This window comes from Haemaphysalis longicornis, unplaced genomic scaffold (genome assembly GCF_048455015.1).
Source record: "Haemaphysalis longicornis isolate Haplotype H1 unplaced genomic scaffold, Haemaphysalis longicornis Haplotype H1 scaffold_1, whole genome shotgun sequence".
NCBI classification, from domain to species: Eukaryota; Metazoa; Arthropoda; class Arachnida; order Ixodida; family Ixodidae; genus Haemaphysalis; species Haemaphysalis longicornis.
Window position 1 is genome coordinate 379,590,568 of NW_027526203.1, and position 17,652 is coordinate 379,608,219.

General features: G+C 44.7%; 1 protein-coding gene across 1 annotated transcript in view; it reads left to right on the top strand.

The window, feature by feature from the left end:
• Nucleotides 1-17,154, top strand: part of LOC144155168 (F-box only protein 22-like) — a 42,009-nt gene extending 24,855 nt beyond the window's left edge. Inside the window, exon 4 of the mRNA XM_077686449.1 lies at nt 6,434-17,154. Within this exon, the coding sequence (XP_077542575.1) occupies nt 6,434-7,064 (631 nt within the window). The 3' untranslated portion in view covers nt 7,065-17,154. The remainder of the gene's footprint in view (nt 1-6,433) is intronic.
• Nucleotides 17,155-17,652: the final 498 nt, after the last annotated feature.

Here is a 17,652-nt window from a genome sequence, read left to right on the forward strand (position 1 = left end):
CCCACATTGTGTGTTGTGCAGTGAAACATAGCCATCTACGAAGGGAGTAAGATTACACAATACAGCTCTAACTCTTGTGTTATCAAAATTACCCTGAAACAAATTTACGGCAGTTAGCCGCTAAGGCGGCTCTACCACGATGCTGAGTTTCATTTACTTCTTGTAATCAGTTAGTTCACCGTGAAGTTGTGCACGTTGTAGTTTACTGTCTGCCGTCAATACATAGCCATCTGCGGAGGAAGTGTGGTTACCGAAAACGGCCGTGACTGCTGTTTTACTGGAAATTGGCTGCTAAGATGCATTACGCACAAGAAGCCGAAGCTAAAGGGAATATTTGTAAAGACAACCCACAGCTCCTGTGTTTCAGCAGATTTCACACAGGGTGGAACCGCGTTTTATTTTTTTGTTATCTCAAGTGTGCAAAGACTTCGGTGCAACTTGTCAATCACACCCACATAGCAACACGTGGTCACCGTATAATCAGAAGAGTTGAAAGGGTGAACTTGCTGCATCACCCGTTTTATGATATTGCCTTATCATTTTGATGTGTAAGGGTGTGTGCATATTTGGAGTAGAGGTGCACAAATATCAAATTTGGTACAGCTAATCAAATCAAATATTTTTGAATATGAAATTTCAGAACTGCATGCGAATAAAGGGAATATTTTTGGATACGAATATCTTTGCTTGAGTGTGCATAGAACATAAACATATGTACAAAAAAAAAACTGGCAGTCAAGACTTACACATCTGATTGTTCATGTACTAGTGCTTGATAAGATGGTGATGCAAACAATTACAAATAAGTAATTAAGATAGAAAATAGTGGAACAAACATTTTGCATATATGCTGTGAAGAAATGTGGGTTATTCGGGAGGCTGTGAATAGAGCAGGTAGGTACATTTGACTGGTCCCTCCAGTCATCAAAAGAAGGCATGCAAGTATCAGTACCGTACTGCAAACCAACAAGTAATAACACTTGATTCCACTATCATGCCTCTATATTTCCACGATTCAGATGTGAATCATGTCATAGTTATCTCACTATGTGTGCGTGCGTCCTTTTTTTTTTTTTTTTTTCGACTGGAACCTTGTTTTCAGCTTACAAATTATGCATGAGTAGCATTGCACTTGAGGTAATGTATACTTCAGCTAATAAGTACTCGAAGATTTTAATGTTCGTAGGCCTTTAATTTATAGTGAAGACACGAAAATAGCACAGTGTGAATGCCTCTCTCTTGACCCTTGTGGAACTTTTGGAGCACCTGTACCTTCACTGGACGGCCTCGCCGAGTAGTTCAGCTAGATAGATAGGATAGGATAGACTGTTCCCGTTCCCTTTAAAGGAGCCATGAAGAGAAAATGCAAGTTTGTTTTATTCGAAAGATTTCGTCTTTTACAGTGCCCCCAGCGCTTGTCCGGATACAAACGATGCTTTATTCACTGAGAAATTAATCAATTTAAGTTAAAATTTGGATTTTCCTGCTAAATCGTTTGTTTTCTGGGTCTGCTATGACATCACAGGAACCGACTGCTCTGCAGCATGGAGTACCTTGATTCACGCGTCCGCCGTACAGGGTAGAGACAAATATACGCTGGCACCGCCATTTTGGGTCGCTCACTCGCCGCCGAAGGAAGTCATTGTGGGAAAACCGCGCTAAAGTTATCGCCGCAATGCGATTTACTGGCGAAGTTTGAATCATCTTATCTGTTTCGCGTTGCTAGGTCTCGTGGGAAACGAAAAAAACAACGCGTTGAGCACGTTGACCCAATTGCGGCGGCACGAGACCGTTAAAAAGGGGTCTTTACCCTGTACGGCGGTGCTGGCCTCCAGGTACCCTACAGTGGCGTTCCTGCGTTTCTTTACGTTACCTGAACCTAGATGGCGCCACCATACCGTGGCAAGCCTTTGGTTTGTTTTTGACCGTATTTAAACCTGGCTTGTTTTTGTTCTGGGAGAAAAAAATCGTTCCCTGAAACAGTGCTCGCTGGACAAATATGGTCACGTAAGACACCGTTGCTTGCGTCAATCTGCCAGTGTCGTCTGAGACAACCCCAAAGCCCTGCAGTGCTGTGCAGCTAAACCAAGCATAGTGCGCGCAGTACCAACAGCAGTACGCATCAGTACTTCTATGTTTACATGTGCTTTCGTAACTTCCACTGTTTCTCCCACCATTCTTATTGCTTTGTAAAGAATGTGCCCTAAATTTAAGCGCAAATCGCTCGTTTGGCTAGCTTGTAAGCTCTACCTAATTTGCGTCTGCTTGTGCCGGCCTCTGCCAATCGCAGAGCTGGCTCGAATGACATCATAGGTTCTGTTGCGGGAAATGAGCTGGTGGGTCGCATCGCCATTCGCTTTTTTCCTAATTATGTAGCTTATTTGAGCGAAGTTTACGTTAAAAGTGGTGTCAGTATGATTCTAACGAGGCAATCTTTTGAATGAACCAAACTTGTGTTTTCTCTTCATGGCTCCTTTAAAACGGGTGATCGACGGGAAATCCAGATCTGGCGTTAGCTTTCTTAAAGCTGGTCCGTCCTCACTGTCCTTGGCGGTGGTGACTGGCAAATGGCATGGCTCCCAGTGCCATCCGTGTGCAGAGGGCTCCGCTTTCACGATCCGATGCGAGCGATTCACACTCTTGAGGGAGGGAACAGCGGATTTCCGCCAACTTTTGTCACTGGCGGGACAGCTTACTTGGAAGCAGCTCATCTGACATAACACGGGTGATGGCTTCGACATACCCGTTCGAGTTTTCTTTGCCTGGGTGCGTTAAGGCCCGTTCACACTTGCAACGAAAGCGAGCGAAAGCCAGCGAAAGCGATGGGAATCATGTCACTTTGCCGCGCCGCGACAAAAACGATCGTCGTGTGACAAAGCGACGGAATTCCCGTCGCTGTTGCTTTCCTTCATCGCAAGTGGGAACGGGCCTTTAACGTCAAGCAGGCAGGGGTCCTGCAACTCACTCGCAGCAATACCGGCTGCACCATAGCCCGCGCAAACCGCAGTACTAGCGGCTCACGGGCGCACCCACATTCTCAAACACCTTGGGTCGCAGCATTACCAGCTGCACTAGACCCAGCGCCCGCTGCAATGGGAACGGCTTACGGGCACTATGACAGTCACGCTCGCCCACACACACACATCACCTACCGCAGCATACAGGCTGCCGTAATAAAGCCAGCTGCGGCTTACGGGCGCCGCGCCTGAAGGCCTGTTCCCACTTGCGATGAAAACGAGCGAAAGCGACGCATCGTCACGGGGTGACCTTGCGACAAAACGAGCCCCCTGCTGAGCCACGCGAAGCTATCTCGGGCGGAACCTTCTCCCCCTTTCCGGAAACGAGATGCACGTACCCAGTAGTGTGGACGGTGTGGAGACGATTTCGTCTCCCATCGCACCACTGGAAGCGAAAAGAAAAGACTTACCTTCAACGTCCTCCTCGCTCTCAGGGTGTTGCGACGATAATTGGAACACTATAAAAATTTTACCTGAGCGAACCGCTGCTCTGTTCGCGCTCAAACTTCACACGAAGGTCGCATTTTGTGGTCTATTTTGTTTGACACCAGGAACGACGACGGTACTTACCTGTTTATCCTGTAAATAAATAAAAACGATTTTCGCCTATGGGAAAATGGCGGCTGTTTTGGACGTGCGAGCCCAGAAACCGGGTTTTCTGATAGTCTGCTAGCTTATTCCTAGGTGCATTTTCTGATCGTCTGCTGCACCATTTGGCTCCTTCCTACCGTGAATCCCAAACGTGCCTTTCCCTCTGCATACCCCAGGTTGTTCCGTCGTTCCAACATCAACTTGCGCTGGATCGCACGTCTAAATCAGCCGGCACTTTCCCATAGGCGAAAATCATTTTATTTATTTTTCAGGATAAACAGCTAAGTACCGTCATTGTTCGCGGTGTCAAACAAAATAGACCACAAAATGTGACCTTCGTGTGAAGTTTGAGCGCAAACAGAGCGGCGGTTCACTCAGGAAAAATTTTTATAGTGTTCCAATTGTCGTAGCAACACCCTGTATGTCCGACGTCCTATCGGCCGCCGCTGCGGCTCAAAGCTCGAACTCAAAAGCCCTGTAGTGACGGGTTAATTTTTGTGCGTTTGCGTACTCCCAATTGCTGCATACTCGAATGCAGAGCACCGCACCACATGGTGCTTGGGGAACAACTCATCGCTGCCACCGGCGCGTCTGCGCGGGTACGACGCGGCGGGGAAGCCGACACGCCGCCTTGTTGAAAGTAGACCTACGTGCCTCCAGCCTCGGAAGTGTCAATGTCGGCGATACTCCTCCGGTCGCTCCACTCGCTGGCGTTGCTTGCCATTTTGCCTGTATGCGCCTCAATCGCGTTTGCAGTAGAGGCCCCACGTTAAGGGCACCAAAATGTGGGTGGGTCCGACTCGGGCGATCCTCCACACGCGCGTGGCTGCCGTGACAACGGCGCCGGATTGGGTGACAGGCATGAGTAACGTGACCAGACGTCCCGATCTAGGTGGGACACATCCCGGTTTTGCGGCTGTGGTCCCGCTGTCGCGCAGCCTGCTTGTGGGACGGCGTTTTTTCCTGACTTCGGCTGGAAATATGGAAAATGTATCAAGCCCAGTGTCACTAATGAAAAGCTGGAGGAATGAAAGAGCCAAAAGAAACTGTTTGAGGAACTTCAAGAAAAAAACGCACACGACAGGAATAAGCAGGAAACTATTGTTTCTTGTTTAGTCCCAATGTGTGAGCTGTTTTCTTGAAGTTACAGTGTACCAACAAACCCTTCAGTACACCGTTCTGCGTTTGACGAGAGCTGAGTGGACGTGCTTCAGTACTTATTTACTTATTCAGCAAATAACTCATTGTTGCTCGTCGAAGAAAGGCCAAGAGAACTACGAAACAAATGATCTTTCAGTTAAAACAAAATTGCGTTGAGACATTTAGTGTCCCTTCAAGCTATGTGCCACGTCCTTCCTTACATCCCCCCCTCCTCCCTCCCTGTCCCACTTTGGGGTCCGAGTAATATGGTCACTTTAGGCATGAGACAAAGGCAACCGACGCCAGCCTCTAAGGGGAGTTTATTCCCAAAACCACCCTAGCGTTCCCGTCTTCTCGTGAGCGTGCACATTGCACAGTGAGCCTAGTGATCGCATTACTCGTGTTACTTTAGATGAATGCGTGTTCAATTTTTAAGGCGAAAGCCTTCGGTCTCTGTGCGTCAGGGTCGCGTTGTGAAGCGCACAAAAAAAAGTGTGTGAGGTACAGAATATTGAAGCACGCAGCGGGAAGGGGAAACAGCAGTGCTGGAGGAGGGTTCTGAGGAAGGGCGACAGAGTGAAATGGGAAAGGGAAACAACAGCGCCGAAGGGGGTACTGAAAAAGGGCAACGAACTGTAGAACGTTTTGGACATGTCCAGTATATACGTCAGTGTGCGTTCAGAGCTTCATTTTACACAGCTATGGGTGATGACGCACCAGGCCCTAATCGCGAGTAGGGAAGACCAAGAAAGTACGCCATGGTGGAAGAGGCTTGAGCAGCTTGAAATGCTGCTCGTCGTAAACACCGTCATAAGCAAGCGGCCATGAATGAAGCTGCTGCAGCAACATGAAGGTTCAACAGAAAGTTCAACAGATCAACAGAAGGTCCCACTGGGCTTTCACTTTCACAACTGCTGTGGTGGCTCAGTGGCTAAGACGTGCTGCTGAGCCCAGGGATGCGGGTTCGATTCCCGGCCGCCGCGGCCGCCTTTCTGATGGAGGCGAAAAGCTAAAACTCCTGTGTGTTCGAGATTTCGGTGCATGTTGAAGATCCCCAGGTGGTCAAAATTAATCTGCAGCCCTCCACTACCTTATAGCCTCATAGCCTGTGTAGTTTTGGCACGTTAGACTCTATTAATCAATCAATCTTTCACTTTCACTTTATTAGAAAGCTCTGATCATCTCCAGTAATTTTTCTTCCTTCAGACTCTGTGAGGATTCCCTATTGTTACCGGAATATGTCTAAATAAATGGAGCAATTTAGCTTACTGTGAACTAAAGTTTAAGCGGGCCAGGTATGCCTGTGGAGTTAACAATTACCTGGCACCTTCGGTATGTGGCAGCACATAATGGTACACAGTAGTCTTCATTTTTTCAGTGGATGGCTGCGCACTCAGGATTGAATATTTAGGAACTGTGCTCTATTTTTGCACTTTTTTGGGACTCTTGAAGCAGCTATGTGCTACTAAATTGAGGAGCCAAGTCATTACCCGAAGTGAGCAAATTTAGAAGTGTATTTGACGTGTTTCTAGAGCATCCTGCTTCCTGTGAGTAGGGAATTGTTTGCTCATTATAGTGATTTTAGTCCAGGTTATGTGGGACTACGTGAGAGGGATTGCTTGAGGGTGCACTGTGGGCCTAGGATTTTTAGATGAAGTTTTCAATGGAATGAAACGGCTGTGCAGGTATGCCACTGACTACTTCAAAAGCATCGTTGGCCTTCCTGTTGGCGATGAGGCTCTGGACGTGAAATGCATCCTCTGGTTCACCGTCGCTGACTACACCCTCGATGAAGAGGATGAGCAGCTCTTTGAAATGATCAACGACTTCGTGGCCAGCTGCGGCGCTAGCCGCTTTGCTCTTGGCGGAGCGGTTCTCGATCACCTGGGCATAGTCAACCGCCCTGGTGGCACCGATGAGCTGTGCGTGTGTGGCGGCTACTGCTTCTCTGGAGACGCGGTGCGTGCTGCGTCAACCATACTGGGCCCTTCAGTACGGGGTGAGCAGTCTGTGGAGGAGGAGCTGACCAAGTTCAAGCAAGCGTGTGACTTTGACAACTGGGACAAGGCCAACTCCATAGGCTTCATGTTTGCCTGTGTCGCACGTGGCATCAAGCAGCACGGCAAGCACAACGTTGAGGCAGACGCCTTCTCACGGGTTTTTCCTGGAGTGCCGCTTATGGGTGCCTTTGGCAATGGAGAGATTGGAGTGGAGTATGTGCCTAATAAGAAGCCACCAGAAACCATACTGAACCAACCATGCCTGCACGGCTACACTACGGTATTTGTCCTGCTGTCCCTGGGAGGCAACAAGTAGCTGAGCCCTAGTGAAAGCTAGCTGGCCATGCTGTGATGATGTGGATGACTGCATCTCTCACAACGTGGTCACTGCTTGGAAAAGTCTCAACCACCGGGTAAAATAACACAGGAGAGGTGACTCAGCCATTTTTGCAATGTGCTTGCATTGCACCGTAATTGCCAGACTGATGTTACACACCTACTGTGTGCCCAGAATTCACAGATGCTATCTGCGTCTGCTCCTCTCTGCACTGCGCACCTTTGTTTGTGCTTTTGTCCTCTGCGGCACATTGTGACTGTCAGATTCTAACGAACGAAAAATTGGAAAAGGATCATGGGTCATCTGCTAGTGGTACTGTGGCGATCAGTGGTCATTTTTGTTTGATACAAATGCAGAAATTTAGAATAATGATGTGAGCATCAGTGGTTGATTTAGAGGGAACCATTATATTAACATTAAATATCCCCTCCACACCTCCCTCCAACAGAACAGTGCACCGTTTTTGTTACGTTAGCAATGTTCGCTTGCTTTCATGCCCTGTCTGTGGTGATGAATGTGGCATGTTATCAGTATTATTGATAGTTTTTTAAAGATAACAATAGTATCAATAACATGCCACATTATCGATAGTTTTTAAAATTAAAATAGTGCAAAACACTAATAATAATTAACTGTCGACAGTACTGATGGTAGTTTTACAATATTTGGCTACCCTGATACTGTGACAGTTAATGCAGATTTTCGTTTAGTACTGATGCTGAAATGTAAAAAAAGACTATACAAAAAGCAGTGGATGGATAGATAGATGGAAATTTTATTAGTCACGGTGTGGTGGAGACAGTGAATCATCATCCTAGCATTAAGTGCGAGACACATGCACGAAGGGGCCATCCAGTGTGATGCACAACTGGTCAGAAATATGGCTGCCACGACTAGCTGCATGGGTAAATTTGAGACACGTGCTCCGCTGCGTGCATGCGATGCGTCACCGGCATCGCCCTGCCCACTGCTTTCTTTCCATGGGTGCCTCCCTGTTCAGCCGCACTTTGGCCAATTTAGATATATGTGCAAGAGAAATCCGAGCAGGAAAAGAAAACGTTTATCAACTTGAAGTAAAAATTAATAGTACTATTACATTATACACTGCATTTTATATGTTCAGCAGATCAGTGTGACGACATTTAGCACCAACGATTCCGCTTGTCCATGCTGTTGGTACTGCTGGCAACAGTGCCTACCAGGCGTCTGCAGGTATTGTCGTTTTCAATGCATGACGCGTTCTGCGTTGGCTCTATCTTCTTTGCTACTCTGGGATATTCACTGGAGCTTTTTGTCACCACCAACTCCGCACAGCCATGAGCCATCTAGCCCACCAAGGCAAACCACTTCTGAAAAAAATATATATAGAAAGCAGAAAAAAAAATGCACTGTAGGGACTCGTGGCGGGAGCCCCTTCTCCCTTCGCAGAAGCGCATCGGCGAAAAGCGTGTTAGTGCGCCCTGCGCTGCCCGGCACTGCTCTCCTCAAAATACTCAGAACTGCCACTAGCGCCTCCTCAGGGCTTTGAAAGCAACTTTCACAGTGATTCCATTATGACAAAACTTTCGCACTCATTGGCTGCGGCCGCACGACGGTCGCAACGATTGAACGGTTGCATCTGGCTTGCCAATCTAGCGTCGTGAGCCTCCTCCAATGAGCATACGGTGCCAAAACTGGTCGTCCTGTGTGGCCGTCATCACGATCAGTCGAATGCCAATCGCGTGCTCTCGTCATGCATGTGTCTCGCACTTCATACGTGTCCCCCTCTCCTCTCTTCCCCTCCCAAAAACTACTACACCATTTTCATTGTTACATTAGCTTAGTTGGTCATCATCATCATCTTCTTCTTCTTAATCATCATGACCTGCCATCATTTATGTACGCTGCAGGACAAAGGCCTGTCCCATAGACCTCCAACTGCAACTGTCCTCTGCTGCCCAAGTCCGTTCTTTGCCCCCGAATGTTTTTACATCATCCTCCCATCGAGTTAATGACCTTCCCCTACTTCTAGTCCCACCTCCCGGTAGTCACTGTGCTAAATTGGCTGCCCATTGGTTGTCTTTTTGTTACACCACATGCCAAGTCCATTTTTTTCTCTCGGTTTGAGCTATGATGTATTCTACCTGCGTTTGTTCCCTCATCCAAGACGCCTGTTTCCTGAGGGCCATGAAGAAAAAACACAACTTTGTTCATTTTGAAAGAGCTAGCCTTTGGTAACTTGCTCAGCTCCAGTCCAGCCACAAAAGGTGGTTTTTAACTGAAAAAAAAAAAAAAATGCAAGAAATACTGCCAAATTTTGCGCCTATAGTGATGTTAAATGGGCAGAAGTGGCATAATATGGGTCAGCACTCAGACGGAACTAGAGACCCAGTCATGTTTCTTGGTGGTGGCAGCTTAGGTCGGCGGCCACCAATCGCATGACCAAGATTCTGTGACATGAATCACCGAAAAGTGGCTGGGGAGCTGTTACTGCTCCACGTGTTTTCTTTAATATCTTGAATATTTGTTTAATGTTTGCGATATAATTGGTATCATTGTTACTTGGACAAGGCAGTCTCTTTTAGTGAACCAAACGTGTATTTTCTCATCATGGCCCCTTTAGCCATTGTTCTTCCGTTCTTTGCTCCGCAGCTCATTGGGCTGACCTAAGTTCTTTCTAGGCAAGGTGTCAAGCGTCTGTCCCTCAAGTCATCACCGTAAATATGCAATGGTTTTACACCATTCTTTTTAGTTACAGAGGCAGCCTGCTATTCATTATATGAGAGTGCTTGCCGAGTGCATTCCAGCCCAACTCTATTCTGCACCGGTTTTTTTTCCTCATGGTTGACGTAGCGCTGACAGCCCATCCAAGGAAGTAATATTTGTCCATATCTTCAGGCATTTTATATCCTGGGCTCAAGAGGATGCTTTTGCATATATATTTAAAGGGGCCATGCAGACAAAATACAAGTTTGTTTTATTCGAAAGATTCGTGTTTTATAGTGCCCTCAGCGCTTGTCTGGCAGCAAATGATGCCGTAGTCACTGAGAAATTAATTAATTTAATTTAAAATTTTGATTCTCCCGCCAAATCGCGTGTTTTCGAGACGTCAGCAATAAAGTCATAAGAGCACGTATTCAAAAGAACTTCCACGGCGTCGTTCGGCTCTGCAGCCTTGCTTGCCGTCAGTCCTCCAAGATGGCGCTGCTATAGTCATCCACGAACCGTTGTCCACCGTTGCTTTGTTTTTGTGCGTATTTGCACCTGGCTTGTTTTTTGTTAATGTAAAAAGTAATCGTCTCGTGAAACATGAGGTATGCTCGACAAACAGGGTCACGCTTTCACCAATCGGCCAGTGTCGTGTAAGACAACTCCAAAGCGGTAAAGTGCTATGCAGCTAAAACAAGCATAGTGCACCCAGCACCAACAGCAGTGCGCATCAGTACTTCTATGCTTGCGTGTATTTTTGTAACTTTCATTGTCTACCTCACCCTTACTGCTGTAAAATGAATATGCATAAATTTAAGCACAAACAGCTCGTTCAGCCAGCTTATAAGCCCTGCCTAACTTGCGTTTGCTTTTGCCGGCCTCAGCCAATCGCACAGCTGGGCACATATGACATCATAGGTTCTGTTGTGGGAAATGAGCTAGTGGGTCGCATGGTCATTCCCTTTTTTCCTAATTATATAGCTGTTCTGAGCAAAGTGTATGTTAAAAGTGGTGTCAGTATGATTCTGAAGAGGCAATCTTTTGAATGAACCAAACTTGTGTTTTGTCTGCATGGCCCCTTTAAAATTATTTCCGATATACGTATTCACATTTAACTTTAGCCCTACGTCCAAACTTTCTGAATGCATGCCGTGAAGCACTTTTTGAAGGCGTTCTCCAGACTCGCTGAACAAGACAATGTTGTCTGCAAATGTAAAGTAACTCAAATACTCTCAATAACTACCCACTGACCTGACCTCTCCCAGTCAATCTTCCTGAATACCTCCTCCAGGTGTGCTGTGATGGTGTCTCACAGATTTGTATTACTCCCTCTCTGATCGGAAACTTTCCGCTCTTCTCGTGGAAGATTTTCCTGCCTGTACATACCTTGTATATGTCCTCCAAGGGTCTTGTGTAAGTCTGCTCTATTCCCTAGTCTTTCTATTGCTTCTAGTACCGTGGTGGCATCTATAAATTCAAACTTTTTTGTTGTTGTTGTCTGTAAATTCCGTGCAAATGGGTTTATTATACTGTGTGGATTTTTCTCTTGCTTGATTGATGACATGGATATAATGTTGTTGAGTATATTTTTGTAAATCTAGCCTGTTCTCCTGCTCGGTGGAAATCTAGGCTGTCACATATGAGGTTAGTTATTGCCATGAAGACAAAATACAACTTTGTTTAATTTGAATTAACGAGGTTTTGGTAACTATATTATAACTGAGCTCCGTTTCAACCAGGAAAGACGCTTTTGTAACCAAAAAAATGCAATAGTATTGAAATACTTTCAAATTTAATGCTACAGTGATTGTAACATTGGCAGAAGTGCCGTGGTAGGGGATAGGGGCAAGCACAAAAAACATAGATATCGGTGCACGATAGCATTTAAGCGATAGAATGAAACGGAAGTAGAGGCCCCACTACAATTGCCCGGTCATGTTTCGTGGTGCGGCTTATGTCGGCAGCCGCCAGTCGCACACAACATTCTGAGATGCATCGAGAAAATGCCAAAAAGTGGCTGGGGAGTCGCCACTACTTCATATGTTTCCATTAATATCTCCATTATTTGCTTGACACTTGCAACTCATTTGTATCACTGTTATTGGGACAAAGTGGCTTTTTAATGAACCACGCTTGTTTTTTTGTCTTCATGCCCCTTTAAGTTCTTTGACGTCGCCCTTCTTGTGAATCAGAATTACGGTGGCATTTTTCCAGGCTAGGGGAACACTAACACTAAAGTGTAGAAGCAATAAGTTTACATCGGTAAATTCAAGTGTCATGAATACAAATACAGTAGCAGCACTTGGTTATTAACAGAGATGACAAAAGCCTAAAAACAGGTATCAACACCCCATGCGCTTTCCCGTACTATGGTTTGTGACGTCATGAATCATGAATGCATGGTGAATCAAGATTTGTAGAGCTTGCCTAAGCATTTTTCTGAAACAAACACCGAGACCGGGACGTGCAAGTATAAAATAAATATACGCTGGAACTTTTACTGGTCATGCACTTCTTAATTAACAAAATACATCAGCTAGCGAACGTTATAAAATAGGATGCCTTACCACAGGCAGAGGATTTGTTCCAGTTTCAATGTCGTTGAAACGTTTTGCCTTGCAGTACAAGCACAGTCGAAAGGTTTATGCAGGTGAACATGTGAGCCTATCGTACTCACTGACAACTAGCCCACACTGTATTTATACAGCAGTCAGCAACAACAGTCGGAGATTAGCGCCATCAGCTACCCAGTGTGGATGCAGCGGCTGTCAACTTAATTGATGGTCAGTTGCACTTGTATTTTCTACGCCTTCTCCCAGGCAGCAGCACCTCACTAAAAAGTTCCGTTAAGGGCGGCATAGAGGGACAAAACTTGATGGCGGACTTTGCTTGGATGCCGTCTTACTATGACGGCGTCAAAGGGACCCTTTCTGATTGGCTTCCAAACTTTGCGACAAAAGTGAAAGCCAATGAGAACAGCCTTTTAGCTAGGTGGCAACGATGGAGTCGAGAATATGGCCCTAGCTTGCTCCAGGTGCTTCGTGATGTGTTCTTCAACGTCATGAAAAAATGGAAGGAAAATGAGAAAGGGAAAGGCAATCTTTAATGATTTCTCACCTAACAGAGCATCATTGGCCAGCGAACAAAAGCCTAGAGAGCTACAAAGCGATTTTTTAGTTCAAGCAAAAAGTTATCGAGCCTTTAGTGGTTTTCAAGCTTTTTTAGTACAGCATCTTTTCCCGCCTTTAGAAGAATCATGGTTGTTCCGTCATCACCTGCAGTTTTTCCTCTCCATTTCCGTGAGCACCTTTTCCACCGTCTCTTTATTTACTAATGGGACCTCACAAACCTAGTTGATAGGTTCAGACTGTCCCCTAACGTAGCTTTGTTAGCTTGCAGCTTAATATAAAACTGCTTCGCTACTTTCATTATGTCATCCGTGTTGTACGTAGTGTGACCTCTTTTGTCTCTGACTGGGCACATTCTATCTTTGCCCACAGCTAGCTTCTTCTTGGTCGTTCTTAAGCTGTCATCTTTTTCTGACATTCCTACTATCTTTGCCAGTGGGTATGAATGTCATTAACCTTGGTTCTGTTAATAGGTTTGGAAGCAATGTTGGGGACACTCGTGCCATTAATCATTTTTTAAAACTGTCAATGGTGTAAAAGCATTAACTGTATACTCAACTACAAGTTTATAATGACAATCTATGTAAGTGTATATTTGTGTATATCCCTCCGCTGACCAATCTGTGAAGACCGGGTGTGTTGAAACGAAAACTTCAGTATGTGCAGCTTTTGAAATGAGGCCAAGCTTGACTAATACGATATTTTCTGCTTTGCTGCCAAGTCTGGTTTTCATCATTGCACTCATTAATAGAAGTAGCAAGCCACATAAGAAGCAATAATTTGCTTGAATTCACAGAGATCATCATTCATGCATTATTGGCATCTAATACTTCAAACAGGCTGGTTCGACTACGTTGTTTCGCATGGTGTCCAGCATAAGGGTATGGACAGAAGACTGCAGAAGTCACATTTGCAACTTGTTTGCATTAACAGTCGCAACTTGAGCACAAAACACCAATGAGCCCAATTCTGCTGCTACTCATCCTCTAGTGCAGGGGTTCTCAGGCATGTTGGTCCCAGGGAACCCTGCTAAGCTCCGTTAAGTGCCAGGGAAACCCCCCCCCCCCTCTCCATTTTTCATTCCGTTCACGCTACATTCTCGTGCAATAAATTCAAAAGGAAGCGAGCTTGCTTGCTTTTGAATTTATTGCTCGTGAATATTGACTTTATGCGAGCGCGTACGCTAGCGGCACCTATCTCCAAACGGGATGTGTGCAGGGGGGTAATATAAGGCAGAGATTCAAGTGCAATAGTTTAACCACGCGGCCAGTTTTCAGAGTCTGGCTGACTACAAGCTTCTGCACAGCTCGCGCCTTTGTGTTGTGCACTGAAATGTGCTTACTGACACTTGGGCATGCGTAATGGAGGTTCCTTAGATCGATCACACCTCGGGTTCGCCATCTACCTAAGTTACTTGGCGAGTGCGGAACGAGGGAAAATTTATCACTGGCTCGCGGAACCCCGAGGAGGGGCCTGCGGAACCCCTAGGTTCCGCGGAACCAACTTTGAGAAACCATGCTCTAGTGCCGTCCTTTGCACAGCGTTCACATCGAAAACTGACCGGGAATAGTAGTGATGGGAGTAGTCATGTTGTAATATCACACGACAGTGGATGAAAGCAAAGCAATACCACCTGTGGCATTGAATGAAGAATGAGAGTTTTAAAGTTCATATTATTTACAGTATACATATAAGAATATTTTAGAATACCTAGTAACAAAGTAAAATGCTCGATAAACAAAACAATTGGTACAAGTATTTTTCCAAGTTTAGTTATTACCATAGTTTTGATGATGCAGCTTGCTCCGCGTGCTTTATCTAAACATGCGTATTCATATAATTGGTGCACCTGGTACACTATAAATTATAAGTATTTAGTGTAAACTCACACTCTTTTCTCCAGCTTTTTGGTTAAGTGTTTTAATAAAACTGAGCTTAGCTGCCGGACTATGTCAGGCATTGCGAAAAAATGTCCAGTGGCAGTAATTAGTTGGAGGAGGTGCTGCTTTTGAAATTATTAACTTGTAACAGAGTATAGTTGACCAATGATGTGATTGGCTGAAGTCATTTGGAGCAGTTTTTGAAGCAGCAAAATTGGGTTTTGTAGCAGCCAAGACCAGCACGTTGGAGCAACAAAAGGGGGATGTTGGAGAAGTGAGATGCAAGTCTTGGAGCAGTAAAACTGCGTTTAGCATGGGAAAACAACCCACAAGAACACCCAAGCACGTTTTCTGAAGCAAAGATAAATCTATTCACAAAATTGTGTCTGTTACACATGTGCATATCCTCTTCCATCACTCCACCTCAGACAGCAAATTGGCTCATATCCAGATGCATTGCTAAATGTAAGTGTGCAAACTCACAAAATAAGCCAAAGTCTTTTTTTGTTTCAAAATGGCTTACCGTAGAACAGAACAATATGAGCTCAGTACACGCGATCTACATTATTCACAAATTTGCATTTTATGCATAAATAAAAAACGAATTGACTTTCTAAGTCTACAGAAATATAAATAGATTTTAATAAATGGCTGTACAGATTTTTATCCTACAGGACTCTCCGACCCTTGTCCACGCACACCCCCCCTTCCACCACCAAAAATAATGCACCAATTAGGTACACATCCTGAAATACTCTGACAACGTCCTTGCTTATTCATGTTGCGTCATTTGTGTGCACAAGCTTGTAGTACTTAGCAGTCAAAAGTGAAGGTGGAAGGCTAGGGTCGGCGAGTCGTGCAGGAACAAAGTCTGTACAGCCACTTAATCTCTTTATATCTATATGGACTCAGAAAGTCAATTCGGTTTTATTTATGCTTGTAACGGAAGTTGGGCACAGATTTGTTGAAAACTAGCAGGATGTGCCTTCTGGCACAGTTCGCTGTGCGCAGTTGGAGCGGCAATCATGTTGTCACTGGTTGACTATCAGTAGTACTGTTGACAGTCTTGCGATAGTTACTGAAAGAATTGAAGGTCATTTGACATTAGCTGCTAACATTAGAAACCCAGTGCATCCTGCACTGGGGCTCATGAGGTGCACTTGCTGAGTCTTGCGCTCATTCTTGAAAAAGACAAAGGCGCGAGAAACATGGACAAAACAAGAAACTAGTGCAACAGACGAGGCATATTTTTTTTCCTCTTTCGTCTATGTTTTTTGTGCCTTTATCTTTTTTAAAGCGAAGGTTTTCTTAGTGGAACTGATGGCATTATGTAAAAAAACTAACGCATTTCCTCATAAAATGGTTGGTCGTCCGAAAAGCTCTGATAAGATCTCTGGACACACGACGCGTGCGTGAAACCAGGCTTCGATGGTGTCAAAACGGTTACTTGAAAATCGCGAAAAAGGAACGGTTCTAGATAAGACAATGCATGCATCGATCATGAAGAAGGAGTACAATAGTATACCTTTATCTCATAAACCATGTATCGCATGGTTTGTTGTCGCATGGTTTCATTCAAAAGTTGTCGCATGGTTTCATTCTTTGTTTGCGATTTTGGTCTTTGAAGGTTTGCCAATCAATTGGACGCACTTTCAGCGAAGGTTGGATGCGCGCTTAGCTTTCGCACTTTTCTCAACTTGCTCTAGGAAGGAATAGTAAATTTCCTTTCACGCGTGTGGAATGAACTTGCCCATATTTTTCGTTCACACGAGTGGATAGGATTTCCAAGCACTGGATCCCCTCCCCACCCAGCCCTCAAACACACGCACAATCTCCGCATCAGGTTGAAGTGTAAGTAAACCTTACGCCACCAGTAACCGTAACATGCAAACATTCTGAAAGATAACGAGAAATTACTTTAGATAATAAAAATGAAATTATCATTCATGGCGTTCATGTGGGCTTGTGAGTAGCAGGCTAAATATTTTCTTCATTATAGCAGTGCATTTCACTGAAAAGACATGTTTAGTGATTTCTGATGTATGTAAAGTTGTGTCTTTAGGCTTGAAATCAAGTCCTGCTAATGTTATATTCAGGGCAATATTCTGTTTTGGGGATGCATACCTTGCTTGTAAGGGGTGAAATATGTTTTATTTTATGTAGTGAAGCATATTCTGTTCATTGAAGCATACCCTGTTCATTAAAGCAATACGCTGACTATTTGTAAGTAGCACCAAATCATACAAATTTTGTCAGTCTACCAAAAACTGATCAAGAATCCACGAGCGATAACTTTTAGGTAATTTATTATTGAGAATTTTCTGTGAACAAAGTTTTTTTTTTGTTTCTCCATCAGTTCCGTAATTGTCAGAATACTCTTGAATAACCATGCGGATGTTCTTTGCTGTGTAGACGAGATTTCCTAGCAGGTCCCTTGACGTTCTTCACAGGCATTCAAAAAAGAATATTGGCCAATTATTCTGCAATGTCTATCGATCTATAATAATATATTAATAATTTGGCAATAGTTCACTACCACCAGCAATATGCCAAGTTCACTGTAGTGTACTATCGATAGTTTTGCATCATCAACCTTCACCTCTACAATTTTCTCAGTGTGGTATAAGGTTGTATAAAGGACCACAATGGATGATGCCATTGTGACCGATGCATTTTCTTTCCCGTGCCGAAACCACAGAGAAGAGTGAACTGTTGGCAGAAATCTTTTATAAGCATGTGAGCGCAACAGCTCTGCTGGCAGGAAAAAAGCCGGCCTAACCTTAGACGATATAAAATGAATTTTGTTGACACACTGCTTAAGTTTGAAAGCCCATTCAGCAATGAAAAGAGAAACTATACAGGCCGAGAAAA